Raw genomic sequence first — 20,365 nt, forward strand, 5'->3', positions numbered from 1 at the left:
ATATTTTCTAATAAATGGCTACAAATTAAAACATTAAAAAAATTCTCAGACACATGCTACTTCCTGTTCCCACTCTGCTTTCCTAATACTTTATACTAAAGCCATCTAGAAGTTTTCAATGAATAATATCTTGCTCTGAAAATAAGCGATGGAAAATGCCACCACTATTCTCCTCTTTTGCTGATGGTAGAAGGAAGCTCTGAGTTTTTAGTCAAGTAAATCTGCTTTTATCTGCAAGGGGCACACCAAAGGCAAAGAGGGCAGTTAAAGGTTCCTGTTTGCAGAGCAAAGGAATCTTATTAAAGGGAGGAAAGATTTAAATTGGACATTTTTTTTTAAAATGAAGAGTAAAATAAAAATCATAATTTTTGATTAAGCACTAGGCAAACAGATCAGTCAAACGTGTCTACCCTTCAAACTGACCATTTACGTACCAGAGACATTTCTATTTTAATATTCCCAAATACAAATAAAATTCAATCCTTACAGGTATCTATTAGATCATTTACTTCTATGAAATACTATCTAATCAACTAGTTTTATGAAAGACATGTATGTGTGTATATATAACATATATATAACTTTAAATTACCTTGATCGTTTTGTCCATATCTCCATAGCACAGGGAGTTAAGAGAGATTTTAAAAGGCCTCCAAACAGGATTCAAGTTATTTTTAATAACCTATAAAATGAAGATTCAAAGACTAGTTAGAAAACATTCAGTCCCTTAATATTTTGCTCTTCCTTTTCCTAGATTCTTGCTACACTCTCACCAGTCATCCTTTACCTTTTCACCCAATCAACTTTTTCAATGAAAAACTATCTAGGACAATATTATACAACTGTTAGAAGAAAAATGAGATCGATACATTCTGAGAAAAGAAAAGAAACTACTTGGAAAATATATTTCACCCATTACAAGGTAAACTTAGAAACTACAGATTGTTGCTTTTGTTGAAAACCAGGGTTTTCATTGCAGGACACAGAAGATTCAAATTTGGAATAAGAAAGGATGAGAAAGAACCTTGCTGGGTTGGACTTGAATGGAAGAAATAGTCTAAATTTGTGATTTAAAATTTTTGTAAATATACATACACATAATAAACACAAATACTCTATGTCCATCGAAAAGACATAAATGAAATGACATCTCAGTAGCTATGAGCATATCTAGCACTACTCCCTTAAAGGAATAGGGTTCCAAGAGAAAGGGCCCATTCCAGACCTGGGACAGAGTGAGCATAAGGTGACCTGAGAATATACTTTATTATTTTTTTAAGATTTTATTTACTTATTTGACAGAGAGAGAGAGACAGCGAGAGAGGGAACACAAGCAGGGGGAGTGGGGGAGGGAGAAGCAGACACCCTGCTGAGCAGGGAGCCTGATGTAGGGCTCGATCCCAGGACTTTGGGATCATGCCCTGAGCCGAAGGCAGAAGCTTAATGACTGAGCCACCCAGGTGCCCCGAGAATATACTTTAATATAAAGTAAGAGAATGAGGGCACCTGGCTGGCTCAGTCAGAGAAGCATAATTGATCTCGGGGTTGTGAATTTAAGCCCCATGTTTGGTGTAGAGATTACTTTAAAAATAAATAAATAAATAAACTTTTTTTAAAAACCTACAAATAAATAAATAAATAAATGCTTAAACACTAATGGAGTTATGTTAAAAGAACCCAGAAGCCTTTTGATGTCACTCTCCTTGGTCAAATCTGGATTAATTTGAACAGCAAAAATGATGACAGTAATGAATTATAACACAATGAATACACTGTGTTAACAGTCATGAGTCTATTAAAAATAAAAAAGGAAGCAAGAGGAGAGATGAAAGAGGAGTATCTGTTAACATATGTAAAGGGATGCAAGATTTAGAAAAAAATCACTATTTCATACCCCCTAATATAAAAATTGATTTAGGTATGGATCATCAATAGACAGGTGATATGCTAAAGAACAGTTTAATCATGCAGTCTCAAAGTATCACACCACAGATCACTTATTAATTACAAAGGGGAAAAAATGGGACTTCATCATGGCAAGATCTGGTGGTCACCAGCTTAACCAAGTAGACAAGGTTGGCAACATCAATACTGGACACCTGATATCATGGGTCCTCGGATGATACAGAGCAAGAACACATAATGTTCTCGATGGAATTGTTTGATTTGGATATAACTGTAAGGAAACAGAAGACTCAGAATGCTAGACATACTGGTCTTTATTATTCAGGAGATTCAACGGCATGAAAATATAAGGCAGAGAGGGAGAAGAATCTTAGATATTGAGAACATAAGGAACAAATGCAAAATACGAAACTTGAATCGATCCTGGACAAAAATATATGGAGATATATATGTATATGTATATATATGTATGTATGTGTGTATATCTATGTATATGTGTATATATGTGTGTGTATATAAAAACATGTGTGGGACAACTGGGGAAATCTGAAGTTAAATGATATACTGAGTGATGCTATAAATTTTGAGTCCTAAATTAAACTCTCAGGTGTGATTGTATAGAAGAATGCCCTTGTTATTAATAAAAATCTGCTGTTGTATTAAGGTGAGGAATCATGATCTCTGCAGCCTACATTAAAATGGTTTTGCAGGGGCGCCTCGGTGGCTCAGTCCGTTAAGCGTCTGCCTTCCGCTCAGGTCATGACCCCAGGGTCCTGGGATCGAGTCCCGCATCGGGCTCCCTGCTACGTGGGAAGCCTGCTTCTCCCTCTCCCACTCCCCCTGTTTGTGTTCCCTCTCTCGCTATGTCTCTCTCTGTCAAATAAATAAATCTTTAAAAATTAAATTAAATTAAATTAAATTAAAATAAAATGGTTTTGCAAATGGGAAGTCTATGCATGTATGTCTGTATATGTATATATGTGTGTCTGTGTGTGTATGTGAGTGAGAGAGAAAGAACACACATGCAGGTACGACCAGTTGCTAAATCTAAGTGAAGGATACACAGGTATACATTTTAGTGCTTTTTACAGGGTTTTAAATTTTTCAAAATAAAATTTTACTAATAGTTCAGCATGGTAGCACCACCACATGAAAAGAAAAAAAAAAAATGAGTTTGTTGATCTTGTATCTCTGGCTCTATATGTCTGAACTCAGATTGATATTTTTTTATAAATCCATAATTTTTAAAAATTTAGATTACTACAATTCCAATGGAAACCTCAATTCTACTTTTTCAAATTCAGATATTCACCTCTGTTCGATGAACCATTAGCCAGTTTCCATCAGATGTCTGCTTGTGGAATTCCAGGTATGGATCTGACTTTCCAAATAGATCCTACATTTAAAAAAAGTCAATTATTCTCCTCTGAAACCATGTGAAACCACACTTTATACATGTTACATGTTAGCAATACCTGAAGTCTAACTCCATAGTATAGACATATACAGTACAGTAGTAAATACAAATCCCATCACCTGCCTCACAAACTTACAAACTTGCTGATGCCTACAAGGAGAACTATTAAGGCATTTGTGATAAACGCTCATAATTCTATGTATCATACCTTCACTTCTCAAAAAAACATGAGAACATGGCTTTAAAATATAGTGAACAATAGGACCCATAATTAATAAAATATGTTTTGGGCTTGTGTTCATTATTAAGAGTATTCATTCACATAGCACTGAATAGTTTTATATAAATGACATCCCAAACATTAGTCCCACTGACTCCATGAGGGACAGAGGTGTTATCAGCAATAAAATGGACTTGCAGGGGTTAAATGACTTTGGCAAGATCACACATCTAATGAATTCATGGATCTGAGTCTTGACTTTATACCTTCTATGTCCAATACTCTTCCACCAATTCCACACATTTCTTTACACACACAGGGAATAGAGGTAAATATGTGAAGTGCATAACAGAATTATTTCAAGGGTACAAAGTACATCTTCTTTTTCCTCTGTAATTCACCACAGCACCCCTGTATAATGCTGAAGCACAGTGAGTGCTCAAAAATACCCTTATCACCATCCTCAACACACACACACACACACACACACACACACAAATACACACACACATACACAGAGATAAAATTCTGGAAGAATGACCAAATCACTTCCAGAGGTCAAACTCAAGTAGTGAGATTATAAATTATTTTGTTTCCTCATTTTTGTTTGCCTTTATTTTGAAATTTCCATACTCTTTAGAATATATGACTTATTATTTGTCAAAATGAAAGGACACCTGTTAATTCCACAGTAATATATGCAGCTATGTCCCTGAATTGAAGATTTTTGGAGTCCTAAATTAAACTCAGTATTAAATTAAGAACTAAGATAATGTTATTTCCCTCCTCAGCAGTTCAATGTCAATCAAGTAATATATTTGGTACAGTCAAAAATATAAACATGGGGCTGGGGGTGGCGGGGAGAGGAAGGACCTGGGTGACTCAGTTGGTTAAGCGTCTGACTTTGGTTCAAATCATTTCAGGGTCTTGGGACTAAGCCCCATGTCGGGCTCCCCACTCAGCGGGGAGTCTGATTCTCCCTCTCCCTCTGTCCCTCCCCCTTCTCATGCTCTCTCTCTCAAATAAATAAATAAAATATTAAAAACTATATAAACACAGGGGTGCCTGGCTGACTTAGTCAGAAGAGCATGTGACTCTTGATCTTGGGTCATGAGTTTGAGCCCCATTTGGGTGTAGACATTACTTAAGTAAACTTTTAAAATATAGATATAAATATAGATATATATATATACGCACACACACACACAAAGGTTATGCAGAACTTTAAAAAAAATATTTTTTAAGATTTTATTTATTTATTTGAGAGGGAGAGAGAGCACAGAAGGAGAGGGAGAAGCAGACAGCAGAGAGCCCAACTTGGGGCTTGATCCCAGGACCCTGAGATCACGACCTGAGCCGAAGGCAGACACTTAACTGACAGAGCCACCCGAGCGCCCCAGAACTTTTAAAATTTAACCTTATCTACTAAGAAGAATCTTAAGAATCAATGTAATAAGCCTCTCTGTAAACCATTTTATAAAACTAATAGCAGCACTATACACAGAGAAGTTAACTTTCTAAAAACACATTAATGTACCCTGTCTGACCTATCTCAGAAATAAATCTATGAGAAAGGTTAGAATATCATTATTACCATTTTGAAAGTCAGACAACAAACCTCTGAAAGTTCATTAAGATGTCAGTAGTAGAACTAAAGTAAGAATTAACAGTTCCTGACTCAGACCTCTAGAACATGTTAAGTGAAAAAAAGCAAGGTGGAGAAAAGTGTATATATGCATATCCAGAGAATATATATATGTCTGAAAGCACATGTATGGAGGCACGTGGGTGGCTCAGTCAGTTAAGCGACAGGCTCTCACCTTCGGCTCAGGTCATGATGTCAGGGTTGTGAGATGGAACCCCAAGTTGGGCTCCCCACTGAGTGGAGCCTGTCTAAGATTCTCTCTCTGCACCCACCCTGCCCACTCCCCGCCCCCACTCACGTGTGCACACGCACACACGCACACACACGTGCTCTCACTCTCTCTCCCTCACTAAAAAAAAAAAAAAATGTATGTATGTAGTATACCACAGTTACCCAAGGGCTGAGGGTGGAGAATATAAATACAAATACATACATACACACATACATATCTATTTAGATATATCAATATATACACATATATACATATATGTATATACACAGACACATACAAACATACACAAAAAAAACCTTAGATTTTTTTTTAGGAAATTGGAAAATTAAACCACAAAATATAAATTTTAAAACATTATTACCTACAGGGACAAAGGAAGGAAAAACAGAGTGGACAGAGAAAGAAGCTAAATTTCTTGAATATATCTTGTTTTATAGATTTGGCTTTGGAACCATATAAATCTTTTACATAATTATAAAACAAAGTTAAATTTTTAAAAATTGAAAGCAATCCCTAAATATCAGAAGCAAAATTCAAATGTGTCACTGTGATAGAATAATAACTAAAAGATTTCTTTAAAACACAAGAATTTGAATATACAACCCAAGTAGAATATATAACCCTAAAGACAAAAAGAATTTCAAGGAGGGGTGCCTAGCTGGCTCAGTCAGCAGAGCATGTGACTTTTGATCTCAGGGTAGTGAGTTCAAGCCCCACAATGGGTGTAGAGATTACATAAATGAATAAATAAAGTTAAAAAAAAAAAGAATTTCAAAGAAAGCTCAAGCTGTTTTCAGTAAAAATATTGTTAATTATAATATGGATATTTTTATTCTGAATGTATTAGATATTATAAAAGGCAAAACAGATAAGCAATTATGTTAACATCCTTAGGAACTGAGATTTTCAGCATAAGAGAAGGCAGGCACAAATATAGAATTAAAGAAGTAAGGCCCTGTAATTCTATATCTGAACTGGAAATAGTTGTATAAATTTATGATTTAGTTTTTCTTTAAAAAAACAAAACAGTCTTTCCTCTAATTGTCTACTAAAAAGCCTTGGAAACAGTAAGTGGCAATAATCGACAATAAGCACCCCTAGCACCAGACTGGTCTCTAAATAACAATTTCCACTAAAATATAATCAGGCTCTTTTTAATCTGCCAGTCTGGGGCAGAAACTAGATAAAATAAGCCTGGAACATCTTGTCATGCCACAGAGCAAGGAAGCTATCCAAAGACTCCTGGAGATTTGCCAACTGATTTCAGGAACAAACTTAAAGAGGTTCCCACAGGCCAAAGTTAAGATAATTTAAGCATCAACAGGAGTTCACTGATAAAGAGCTCATAGCAATATTAAAAATAAAAAACAACAAACAAAAAAAACCCCCTCATTGTCACATTTAGAGGATGATAGGGAACCAACTTATTCTGTGAAATGGTATATATGAAGGAAAAAAATCATACATTTTAAATTGCTTCCTGTACAATCATACCTCAGAATAAATAAATACCTAACGTGGGTAAGAATACTTATCTCTATAGAAGTATCCTCATTAATAAATGAAGCAATGATAGCATGAGAATCTATTTAACAGACTCTTAATAAAATAACATATCTAGGTAGTAGAATTATCATCAATGTTCACTGACGTCCCAAAAAGACAGAACTCAACAATGTGAGCCTCCTGATGGAATCACATGCCACCACCTATGCAACTGCCTTACCAACAATTCAAAATACCATCAGAACATTCCTCTAGATTCAGTTACCAGCTTATAGAAATCAGGAAATAAAGGTGGAGAGAGGAACATTTTAAATGACACCACAAGTATTTAATCAGCTATATGCAGTGTTACAACTTCTATACGACAAAGTCCATTTCTTTATAGAGTAAGTTCCATGATGGACGGATGGATGGATGGGATGAAAGGAAACAAAGGAGAGAGGGAGGAAGGAAGTAAAAGAAAGGGGGAAATTTATGGATTAAAAAAGACTTGAAACATACCAAACAATTATACTGTTAAAAGAATCTTTGGAGGGGCGCCTGGGTGGCTCAGTCGTTAAGCGTCTGCCTTCGGCTCAGGTCATGATCCCAGGGTCCTGGGATCGAGCCCCGCATTGGGCTTCCTGCTCTGCAGGAAGCCTGCTTCTCCCTCTCCCACTCCCCCTGCTTGTGTTCCCTCTCTCTCTGTGTCTCTCTCTGTCAAATAAATAAAATCTAAAGAAAAAAAAAAAAAGAAGCATCTTTGGAGAGCAACCCTGTTGGGACCCCTCTCACTCCTGAGAGCTTTTTCTGTATCCTTGCTTAATAAACTTCTATCGCTTAAAAAAAAAAAAAAAAAGAATCTTTGGAGATACACCAAAATATTTACAGATGAAATGACATGATGTCTGCGAGGAGAGAAGGTAGATAGGGGTGGTGATGAAACAAAATTAGCCATAAGTTGTAAGTGTTGAAGATGGATTATGGGGACATGCATCGTTTTTTAAAGACTATTTTATTTTTGTATGTTTAAATTTTTCCAAAATAAAAATAGTCCCTGGCTACTAGTCTAACATGTTTGCAAACTAAATTGTAAGGTAAATGAAAATGATAAAAAAAAATACTGACTGGTTTATGTGATTAAGTATAAAATCACTCAAAGAATTATTCTAATTCATGCTATATACTAAGTTGTTCTGTTATTATGTACTGTACTCATTCTTCATTAAAAATAAACATCGACTTTTGGAAGCAAAGAGAAAAATCCAGTAGAGCATGGAATTTCTATTTCTTTCCTTAAGGTAATCCAACAACACTCTCTCAAATTCCTTTTACAAAAACATTAATGCTCTTAATAACTCCTATTTTAATCTGGACAAGCCTTTCGATAATATCTAGAGGAAGGAGGTAAAAGAAAATGGCTTCTGCTTAAACATACATAGAAAAGCAGAATTTGGAAGTAACTAAATACTCTAAGTGATGCTCAGATGATAGAGTTCATAATACTAATTGCATTATTATTTTTTTCAAAAAGGAATCAATGTGAGGCAAAACAGGATAACCTTGTGGAAATGTGCCAACTACCCACCTTATTGTCGAGTTTTCTTGCCTCCATTTCAAACAAGACCACTCTGTTATCCTTTATTTCTTCAGCTGAAATCTATGAGGAGATAAGGTAAGTGAAAGACAATATGTTTTAGGGGTTCTGATAAACTCAGAAGTACTGATTTATTCTGTTATCTGATAATAGATACAATCGGTACTAATATAAATGAGTTTTTAAATCTTTGATAAGAAAAAAGTACCATTCAGAAAAATTGATCATTATTTCTTTTATGTGTACAAAATATTTTCCCTAAATATGCCAAATCTGTATTATGCAACTCATTTTTCAAATGTTGTTGCGCAAACTGGATCTTCCCCATTCCAGTGAAAAATCAAAGCCCCGGAAGACTGCATGACCCTACCTGAAGTGTGAGTAAATCATACCTAGAGAACACTTTAAATTGAAATATGAGATCAACATTTTTCATCCAATGTCACTGAAAAACTTACTAGAGTTAAAAGCAAATTCCAGGGCGCCTGGGTGGCTCAGTTGGTTAAGCGACTGCCTTCAGCTCAGGTCATGATCCTGGAGTCCCGGGATCGAGTCCCGCATCGGGCTCCCTGCTCGGCAGGGAGTCTGCTTCTCCCTCTGACCCTCCCCCCTCTCATGTGCTCTCTCTCTCTCTCATTCTGTCTCAAATAAATAAATAAAATCTTTAAAAAAAAAAAAAAAAAAAAAAGCAAATTCCAGGCTATCATGACCCCCAAGAGCAATAGAGCTAACTACTATAATGTTCTGTCTCACATAAGTCAACACCCCAAAGACACTTAACATTCTTTAAACTAAAGCAAAACAGTTGCTTAGGGAAATGCCCTCATAATGACAATAACCCTCAAACATGAGGGAGCCAGCCTTCCATTCTCAGACAGAGCTAAAGTTAGAAACTACTGCTCCAGGCAGTGATAACCTGGACAGAAACTCTAGAAGATAATTATTTTATCCTCTTATTTAAAGTGCAACATTATGTAATTTGAAATCTACAACAGTATAAAGCATATATTCATTTGCCTAGGACCAGTAATTAGCAATAGAAAAATCTGAGTGGGAGGATGGGCAGGAGAGCGCAAGCACAAAAAAGATGGTTAAGAGTTGAGAGGTTCAGGGGTGCCTGGATGGCTCAGTTGGAAGAGCATATGACTCTTGATCTCGGGGTCATGAGTTCGAGCCCCACACTGGGTATGGAGATTACTTAAATAACTAAATAAAAACTTAAAAAAAAAAGAGTTGAGAGGTTCAATGGGCATGGCATAATATAAGATCCATTTGGGATGAAATCCATTATGCAGTTTCTGTCCTATTGGGGGAACTATGTTTGCTTAGTAGATGGTCAAATTAATCCATTCAGATGATTAAGTCATTTCTCTCTAACTTGGGATTTACACTTCCATGGGGGAGAGGCAAGCATCACCAAGCTGCACCCGATTCCATGAGCAACTTAAAAGACTCAAAGAAGGAATTCCCATACTGCATTTTTCTCCTCCTTTTTGACCCAACATATTTCCCATTTGTGATCATTATAAGGCAAGTACAAATGAAAAGCAACATTCAGGATCAAATGACAAAGCATGGCTATAGAGTATTTGTCTGATATGCACAGTTTCAGCATGTCCTATTATGCTAAATCTTTTCAGGCAAAAGACAAATATCTTATTGTTACCGTAATGCTCCCTTTCCCCGCAGGTCTGCCGTTTTTAAGCACCAGGGGTCGAGTTAGCTTCTTGCTGGAAACAATCTGTTAAAATTGGAAAGTGATACAAAGAGCTATTTCACTTCAGTATGTGAATTTTTAAGCTGAATGATTTCAAAAAGAGTTGAGTATAAAGTTAAGTCAACTTGAGTCATTAGAAATGGAAATATTAAGTCCATGCCTTAAAGATTTAGAGATTATAAAACACATCTACATATTTAAAACCCACTGGAAAAGATTTCCTAGGGGCCAGTCCTGGCAGATACAATCTCCCCAACTACTAGTTTCTTTATCAATTTCTTCAAAGTTTAACTTCTTCCCTGTAATGGAAAAAGAGGGACAGGTTTTCTTCACATATACCAATCACTGAGCTGAAAACCCTGTAGGTAAGAGGTGGGCCTCAGAACACTCAATACATGGGATTCAGTTTTTCAACTGACACATAACTTGAATATATAACCCCCACAAAATATCATTTTGATTAATATAGTAGACCTAAGTACTCTCAAATAGATACCTCTATCAAATTCATTATAATTTAGCTACACGTGATTTTTTTTCCAAAAAAAATCAATACTTGTTTAATTTTCTCTTTGATACTATTCATCAAAGTTTTAGAAAACTGATCAGCTTCAGCTTCATATTGTCCTTGAGACATAGGAAATACCAAGATCTCCAAACAATACACGGAAAAATAAACAAATCTAAGCAATGTCACCCGCTGAAAAACAATGACTCTTCCCTCCTGAGGCCTTTCCAGCTCTATTACAAACGGTCATGATTTCTCTTAAATTTTTTTTAAGATTTTGTTTATTTATTTATTTGAGAGAGGAACACGTGGTGGGGTGAGGGGAGAGCACAGAAAAAGGGACAAGCAGACTCCCTGCTGAGCGGGATCTCAGGACCCTGAGATCACAACCTGAGCCAAAATTAAGAATCTTACAACCAACTGAGTCACTCAGGCACCCCATGATTTCTCTTTAGAAGTCAGACTCTGAGATAGAAGCAAAATGGTGAGCCTACAGATACACCTCTACCCTGATCAAATCTGTCATATAGGAAAGACAGATAATTAAGCAACTATGGATGGATGGTGGACGATAAGGTAGAAGCAGTAGAGAGTACCAGGGTGAGCACAGGGTGGCACCCCAAACTACTCAAGGGGGTCAGAGGAGGCTTACTTGGGGAGGAAGGCTTACACCAATATACCCAAGGTTGAGGAAGAGCAAGCCAGGTAAAGGGACAGTGTTGGGCCATCGGGGATCTCGAGGGATCAGTCACCTTAGTTAGAACATCAGAGAAGTTGCTGTTAGATTGAAAGCATTTATGACTTAAACATAAGAACAAAATTGTAGGGGCGCTTGGGTGGCTCAGTCGGTTAAGCCTCTGATTCTTGGTTTAGGCTCAGGTCATGATCTCAGAGTCTGCACTCAGCACAAAGTCTGCTTGTCCTTCTCCCTCCCCATCTGCCCCTCCCAACACCTTCTCTCTCAAATAAATTGGTAAATAAAATCTTTAAAAAAAAATTTTTAAAAAGAACAAAATTGTACTGAAATCTATAAACAGTACACAAAGCAGCTAGAGCAATGGTATTATTTACTGAAGTGTCAAATGAAACACCCGTAACTCAAAAGAATTAATGGGCTCTGCCAAAAACACACGGTCCCTGCCCTTAGGAAAAATAAGATAAATTCTATAATGTTCAAACCAAACATACTAATATATGAAACAGGTCTGTAAAGTGATTATATACTTTTCAACCCTAAAAATTAAACTAATGAGCACTTATAAAAAATGCCCAATTCTCTGGTTAAAATTTAGACACAATATACTGCAATAGCTAATTATACTCACCTGTCCAAGGGTACATTCAAATTCTCCTAAGAAATCATCATCATTCAGCTGGACGGTTTTGTTGTCAATGTCATAAATCCCAAATTTCAATTTCTGAACCACTTCAAAGTAGTAATCAATAACAAATGTCTTGGAAAATGTGGGATTCAAACAATTCTTAATCCTTTCTGTGCGATCAACCTATACTCACCCCCAAAAACAAAAAGTTTCTTCAGATCAAAGTGCACTTAACGTTTTAGCATCTTCATGTACTACAGGTAACTAAATATAAGCATAACAGATAGCTAAAGAAAGTTTTTATATGTAGATGAAAAATTCCACAATCAAGGACAAACTTGCCCCAAAAAACTGCATTAACAGATGAGATGTTTTCATTAGTTTTAACGGTTGTAATAAGGGCTTCACATTATCAAAAGAGCAATTCAGATTGCTTTTCACCTACAGTATTTAACATTACCTCATACCACTGCTGACCGCTCGTATTCAAAAATAACACACATAAAGGGTCCGACTTCGACCCTACATCCATATCCAAAAGATTGTCACAGGAAACATTCAGCTCCACCTTCGTAACGCATTGGGCAGCCATATCGAGCTGTGAGAAAACCAAGGAAATGAGGATGCTAATGAAATGGTGCCTTTAAGAAGTACATACATTCCCAGTGAAATAGCTGAATTCTTAGGACAAACTGTCAGAATAGGATCCCGGAGTAAACTTGCTAGAATAAGACTGTTAATATGTGCCTCCTGGCAATTCAGATGGCTATTAGCCCATCCCAGTGATGTTGCTTTGGTCAGATTCTCTTGCTGGGATGAAACTCATTTATTGTATGACAATAAAATGCAGCTTTTAAAATGGCCAATAAGACATATTAATCTTCTTTTCACTTTACTATAAGTTTTGCCATTCAGAAAAAGTCCAAATATAATCTTGATCTTTCACATAAAGGTAAACATAGTATTTAGATGAAAAACAAAATGAATCAAACTACAACCTTTATTTCATTTGTATTTGTTTATTTAACAAGATACTGAGTGAGATATTTTATTTTCAAAGAATTTCGGGGTCACCTGGCTGGCTCAGTTGGTGCAGCATGAGACTCTTGATCTCGGGTTGTTGGTTTGAGCCCCACACTGGGTGCAGAGATTATTTAAAAATAAAATCTTTAAAAAAAAAAATTTGTCTAAGATTCAAATCTGGGGAATAAAAGACCTCAAATACCCCCTCCTTTCCCCACCCCATCCCCATACATTTTACAGCAGTGATTCTCAATCTTGGCTGCTTACTGAAATCACCTGCAGAGTTTTCAAAACCACTGAGGCTGGAGTCCCACACAAAGAGATTTAACTGGTTTAGGGTACAACCTGGGCATCAGCTCCTTGGATGATTCCAATGTGTAGACAAGGTTGGCAAACCCAGTCTTCCACAGAGAGCATCCAACGAATAGGCATGGCTCATGTTTCCCCAAGACTTGCTAAGAAATACCACAGTTAGCCTAACTTTCACACACCCTTCCTCACTCCAACTCCAACCAATATATGAAGATGACTGGGGTCAGGGTGGACTACTTGGGAGCTGGCCTTGAGAGCTGATGATGCATTGAGGGTGAGTTGCTTTCCTCCCTGAACCCAGGGAAAGAAAGGGACTGCAGGTGTCACCAAGAAGAGGACACAGGCATTTCATTCCTCGGCTGAAAGTCAACTTAGCCAGCTGTCTAGAGTGCAGTGGAGGCTGATGATGGTAGGACAGGTTCTGGAGGTAAGAAGATAACTCCTCCCCTAGAGCTGCTGGTGACATCCTTAGAATATGGAGTATTTAATGCCCTTGACCTCCACTTTGAGACCAGCTGAAATTCTGGGACAACAGGAACAAATCCACTCATCATCCTGTTATATTTAAACAGGATATCTGTGCTGTACAAAATGCCTAATCAGGTCTGAAATGTTAAGAATTACTATGAGAAGAGCCCTTTGGCAATGTCAAAAACAACTCATGTCTCATGGAAACTCTTTAATTACTCTAACGGACTCTAAAAATCGTAGCAATCCTCAATGTGTGTCAAAAATCAAGACCAGCATTTAGTATTTGTGAAATGATGAGGTCGGTTTCATACTCTTAGTAGCTAGAAATTCCTTTTAAAAGCAGAATTATTCCTTAATAAGAAACAAAATTCACAAATTCCCAATTTGCCTACTAAACACCCTACCCAGGTATTTTGTAAAACTAAACCTACTATAAATTCAGATGTCTTTGTTTTGCCACCTTACACTGTCAAAATTATGTCTTTGTTTTGCCACCTTACACTGTCAAAATTATTCCATATTGAGTATGGAAAATAGGAGTGCCAAAATACACAGTGCTGACAATATGTGCCAAAGATAAAAAGATCAAGGAGAAATCACTGAAGCAGACAGAGGAGAATTAACAGTACCAAGAGTGTGGATGAGATTGACATTCCCTGGGCTTTGAAGGATTCCATTAGGTGAAGAGAGAGAGACAGCACAGAGGTAGAAAAGAATCAAGACATTAGAAGGCACAGTGAGGACACCTCATCATCATGTGTCACAGAAGTGAGCATCCACGTTGGGGGAAACCACACTGGACAGGAAGAGGGTCAAGTTTGGTGTCCTGAGAGCCAGGCTGAAGGACTCAGGGGGTGGATAAGAAGGTGTTACTGAAAGTTCTCAAACTGGGGATAATAGGATGAAATGGCTTATTTTTAAATGTCACTTGTGTTGGGGCACCTGGGTGGCTCAGTCAGTTAAGTGTCCAACTCTTGATCTCAGCTCAGGTCTTTGCCCCTTCTTTTCATCGCCCCATATGATAGGCTCTGGAATCAAACAAATGAGTTCTCATCTGGATCCCACACTGACTTAATGTGTGACCTCAGGTGAGAGTCAACCTCCCTATAGCCCCTCAGTTTCCTCATCTGCAAAATGAAAATAAATAACCGTCCCTTTCTCATACAGTTGTTGTGAGGACTAAATGGGTGAATATATTTAAACAGTGCCTAGTACATAATAAGTGTTCCAAAGTTGTTTATTACTATTATATTATTTTAGGACTACCTGCCTCCAAGTCTGATCTTCTCCCATGTATCCCATGTTTCTTTCTCTCTTTTTCTTTTTTACTAGTCTATTCCATGATGATTTCTCTAATTATTCCAACTACACCAAGTCCTACACCAAGTCATTTGAACTCCTGCTGCACTAATAGTAACAGATAACTATAATATAGGAACAAGAACAAATTTGGAGTAAATTTGGAGTAATACCTGGGTTGAATCCCGCATCTGGTGATAGCTGTGTGACCACAAATAAATTACTTTTTGAGCCTAGATTTCCTCATCAGTGAAAATGGAGATACTGTAAGTAAACTTACAAATCAGGCATGTGCTGGGCATCTTGCTTTTCATATCTAACATAGAATCTATGGAATAAATGTTAGTTGTATAATTTTTTTCTTTTGCATAAGGTAGTTTAAGTCTTACAAGTTGTATGTCAGCTGTACCAGGATAATGCAGTACCCTGTGAACAGATTTAGAGTAAGGATTTCTTTTTTTTTTTAAGATTTTATTTATTTGACAGAGAGAGACACAGCGAGAGAGGGAACACAAGCAGAGGGAGAGGGAGAAGCAGGCTTCCCGCCGAGCAGGGAGCCCGATGCGGGGCTCGATCCCAGGACCCTGAGATCATGACCTGAGCCGAAGGCAGACGCTTAACGACTGAGCCACCCAGGCGCCCCTAGAATGAGTGAGGATTTCTAAAGCTCCTGAAGAACATGTAAAGAATTGTCTACCAGCCAGCAGAAAGCCCTCAAAGTTCCAAGGATGGGGAGAATTCAACAGAAAATGCACCATATTTATGTGTGAAGTCAGTCTCATAGCGAGGAGACACAACACGTCAGAGAAGCATTATTTTTTTTTTTCCCCTAACAGTGCTCATACAAGAGCTACAAAACAACATGCCAGACACACCTGATTATTTAGTAAATTGTTCACAGTTAACATTACTACATTGCTGTTAGGACACGAATTTCCTCTGTTAACAGCATCCCCCCATGAAAACAACTCTGAATGCAGCCTCGTTTTTCTTCTAGAAACTCATTATGGCTGAATAACAAATGGAAGAAATTACATAAATAATCAGGTCTGGAACCTTATTAACAGCAACATTCACCATGATGCTCTTTTCATTTCCTTTCGGTGTCATCATCCAGCACATGATATACAATTTTAAAAAGAGCAATAGGGTATTCTTTTATGATGGAAGAAAACAAAGCAAATGTTTTGTACCCTTTGAGTATGGAAAATAGGAGATTTGGCTGGGATAAGTGACCAGGCAGAGGAATGTGTCTGTACAACTAAAGAGTGATTCTATGTATTTTACTACCCAAAAAGCAGGATGATAGAAAAGACAGAAAGAGCCTCTAGGAGTGGACAATAGCTTCTTACGACACAGATTATTTATTGGAGAATTGTCTGGTTTCTAAAACGCAAAGAACACCTGGAAATACTAAACCTATCAACCATTCTCCCAGTAACCCTAATTTTCCTGAACCAACATTATATAACACAGTTCAAAGGAATTAAAAAATAAGACCTAATCATTGAATTTTATGAAATTTAAAGCATATGGTCACTCCTATGCCCTAGCTGAAAATTCTTAAGTCTTGTATGCTTTCTCTTTTCCCATCTTCCCTTAGAGGTACTCCTTAGATCTACTCAGTAGAGGAGATTCTCCCTAGTACAATTTAAATCTCTCTCAACTGTGGAGGTGTAGAACTATCTCTATACCCATGGTCACAACTACTTCAGGTCTTCTGTAGCCCTGCCTGCCTGCCTACTTAATGGTCTCCAGATGGGCACTCCCACTGCCATTCTCTCTCCATTCATATCATGATTTTATCACTTCTGATTAAAAAAAAAAAAATCCAGGCCCCTGGGTGGCTCAGTTGGTTAAGTGTCTGCCTTCCACTTGGGTCATGATCCCAGGGTCCTGGGATCAAGCCCTGCATTGGGCTCCCTGCTCAGTGAGGAGACTGCTTCTCCCTCTCCCATTGTCCCTTCCCCGCACCCCCTGTTTGTGCTCGCTCTCTCTCTCTCAAATAAATAAATAAAATCTTTTAAAAAATAAAATAAGGGACGCCTGGATGGCTCAGCCGGTTGGGCGTCTGCCTTTGGCTCCGGTGGTGATCTCGGGGTCCCGGGATCCAGCCCCAGCCTGCTTCTTCCTCTCCCTCTGCCACTCTCCCTGCTTGTGCTCTCTCACTCTCTCTCTGTCAAATAAATAAATAAAATCTTTAAAAAATAAAAATTAAAAAATAAAATAAAATAAATTTTAAAAAAAATCATTACTGGCTATCCAGGGCCTACCCTAGTCCAATTAGCTATACCTGGAATTCATGGCTCTGTCTACTTCTGCCCCTAGCCTGCCCATCTAAGTTTTTCAAGATCCATTTCAAATGACACTCTCCATAAAGCTGTTGCTGATACCCCCGTAGGGCAGTTATGGTACTGACACTATCGTTACTTGTCCACTATTGTCACTTACGCATGCGCGGCTCACACCCTTTCTAACGCCTATGTGCTGAGGACAGGGACCCGTGTTTTACTGCTTCCTCTGCATCCTGAAGCACGATGTCTGGCACAGGTTTTTCACGGCTGAAACAGCAGTAACTTTGGAGTCAGGAGGCTTGGTTCAAATTTCCTTCTCATTATTTATTTGGGTGTGTCAGCTTTACCAAATTATCTGTCTGAACCTCAATTTTCTCATCTATAAAATAGGGATAAAAAAATTACCTGACAATTGTAGATCTGTAGGGCACTCAGCCATTTTTAGATATTCTGTGAATTGTAGCAATTATTATTTTATAAACTACTCAAATATTTTAATTGTTAGTCTCAGCATCAATGGCTTCTTATTCAATAGTAAGACATAATGCACCTTTCTCATCCTTGTTTATAAAGAACTTCTTAGAAAAATAATAAAAGAATGTCTGGGATTTACACAAAATTAATTTGCCAAGCAGGCAGCTTTTCTTATAGCTAAGTGCTAATTTTCCTAAATCCTCTCAGTACAGTTTGTTTACCTGAGCTACTGCATAGTCGGCACGTGGGGGAGGGAGGCAGAGCCAGTGTCAGTGAGTCATCATTCCTTGTAGAACAACTGGGAGGGAGAAGTCAGTGCCCAGCCACCAATGTCTTTAGTAAACTTCACTCTTTAGCTACTAAATGAGGAGGTTGGCAACATTACAGAGTTCTCAGAGGCTCCTTCTGGTTCTGATACCATGATTCACTGACTGCTATCCATAGTGCATCCTGCATGACCTCCACTGAGAGCAAGCAGGGTAACTTTGGGGCAGCTGGAATAGGGCCCAGCAACATCAGCAGGACACACCCCATGCAGTGTTTCTCAAATTGTGTGGCTCAGAACAGTAAAAATGTCCCCCTCAACCTCCCTCAAAAAAGTGGGGGAAGGGTAATATGACCGTCAATTTAAAAGCTGCCACTACCTGGAGGTCCCGGGTCAAATCAACAAGTGTTTACATTAAGAGGTTATTGTGTACCCATTATCATGCTAAAGGTAGTGGGGACATGATACAGCAACAGAAGACCTTGGAACTCATTATAATCATATTGGGGAGATCCATTCATTCAACAATTATTTACTGAGTATCTTCTAAGTGTTCTACACGGGGTGGGGGAAGAATGCAAAGCAAAAGCAAAATACCTAGCTATCCACGTATACATGGAAAAAACACAAACAATATAAAACTGTGTGGTGCAGAGAGGAAGCAATCAAAGTGCCCTCAGAGCTAGAGAAGAAATCGACAGATTTCTATTTTTACGAAGGATTAAAACTATACTCCATTATAAAAGAATTTATATTCACGTTGCCACATTTAAATGACTTGCCCAAGATAAACAAACTAATAAGTAGCAAGGCCAGGGCAAGAACCCAGATTTGCTTCCTATCATGCCAAATGCCCTCAGAGCTCTAAAGCCTATAATTAATCATTACTTAGTATAACAGCAATATTCTTTAATTAATTTCCCTATAGCTTTTAGTTAGTATAGCAAATGTAAATATTCAGCCTGACACAAATTAATGAATATGATCTTATAAAACCATAGAAGATTAATTTTTAGGCTACAACTATGATTATCTTTCTTGAACAAAGATAACCAGAATAAACAGTAATGGCCCAATGGTAGAAGAACTGGAATGGTTTGTATTTACATCACAGCAGTTCCTCTTCAGACAGCCCATTACATTGTAAATTACTTAAGGCTAAGAAAGCATTTTCTTCTTGCTAGAGTCTCTACATACACAGATCTACATGGGGGACACAGGATCTCAGTGCTTTCTGAAGGCAGCAACATTAATTCTCAGGAATATACCACACTTAATATCCATGGAAAAACTTACATTAAAGGAATGTACAGTAAGCTTGCATTGTATTTATTAAGAAAGTGATGCCGTTGGGGCGCCTGGGTCGCTCAGTCCGTTAAGTGTCTGAGCCCGCCCTCAGGGTCCAGGGATTGAGCCCTGTGTCAGGCTCCCTGGTCAGGCTCCCTCTCCCTCTACTGCTCCCTCTGCTTGTGCTCTCTCACTCTCTCTCTGTCAAAAAATAAAGTCTGAGAGAAAGAAAGAAAGAAAGAGAGAGAGAGAGAGAGAGAAAGGAAGAAAGGAAGGAAGGAAGGAAGGAAGGAAGGAAGGAAGGAAGGAAGGAAGGAAGGAAAGGAGGGAGGGAGGGACGAAGGGAGGGAGGGAGGAAGGAAAAGATGACCACATTTTTTTTAATCCCTGCAATGGAATACTAGAAATGGGGATAGACAATTAGAATAGGCCAGGCATTAGAGCACATAAACAGAGAAAAGGGCACGTTTTCTTTTTAATGTGAAAAAGGGACCAACAGGAAGGGTCACTGGACCAGGAGTGGGAAAAAATGGAGGGTAGTTCTGTGTCAGTCCTACCACACATGCTCCAAGGGCTCTAACTGCTCTAGGCCTCAGGTTTTTCAACGGTTAATTCTAAGAGTAGAGCCAATCACTTTAAGTAACTTCTAAAGCCTCTTCTAGTTAATGTTCTATGACTAATTTAATTACAGTGAATACAGAGCTTGTTAGGAAGTGGTACTAAAGGAGTAGAAAAATTTAAAAAGTAGAAAATAGCAGAAAATGTATAAGAACCAAAAAGAGAAATGGAAGGAAAGAATAAAATTTTCCAAATTCAGCTTCCATCTCCCACTACTGAAAAAGCTGTAGCTGAAAAAATATATATTTAGATACTTTCCCACCAGTTAGGTACC

At 37.9% G+C, this 20,365-nt stretch overlaps 1 protein-coding gene across 1 annotated transcript in view; it reads right to left on the reverse strand.

The window, feature by feature from the left end:
• CPNE3 (copine 3) overlaps nt 1–20,365 on the reverse strand; it is a 49,699-nt gene that overhangs the window by 22,914 nt on the left and 6,420 nt on the right. The window contains exons 2-7 of the mRNA XM_036072657.2: nt 12,509–12,646; nt 12,052–12,231; nt 10,168–10,242; nt 8,493–8,564; nt 3,218–3,301; nt 593–682 (exon numbers count right to left, since the gene is read on the reverse strand). Coding sequence (XP_035928550.1) covers nt 593–682; nt 3,218–3,301; nt 8,493–8,564; nt 10,168–10,242; nt 12,052–12,231; nt 12,509–12,640 — 633 coding nt within the window. The 5' untranslated portion in view covers nt 12,641–12,646. The remainder of the gene's footprint in view (nt 1–592; nt 683–3,217; nt 3,302–8,492; nt 8,565–10,167; nt 10,243–12,051; nt 12,232–12,508; nt 12,647–20,365) is intronic.

The sequence above is a fragment of the Halichoerus grypus genome, chromosome 5 (assembly GCF_964656455.1).
Source record: "Halichoerus grypus chromosome 5, mHalGry1.hap1.1, whole genome shotgun sequence".
NCBI lineage: Eukaryota > Metazoa > Chordata > Mammalia > Carnivora > Phocidae > Halichoerus > Halichoerus grypus.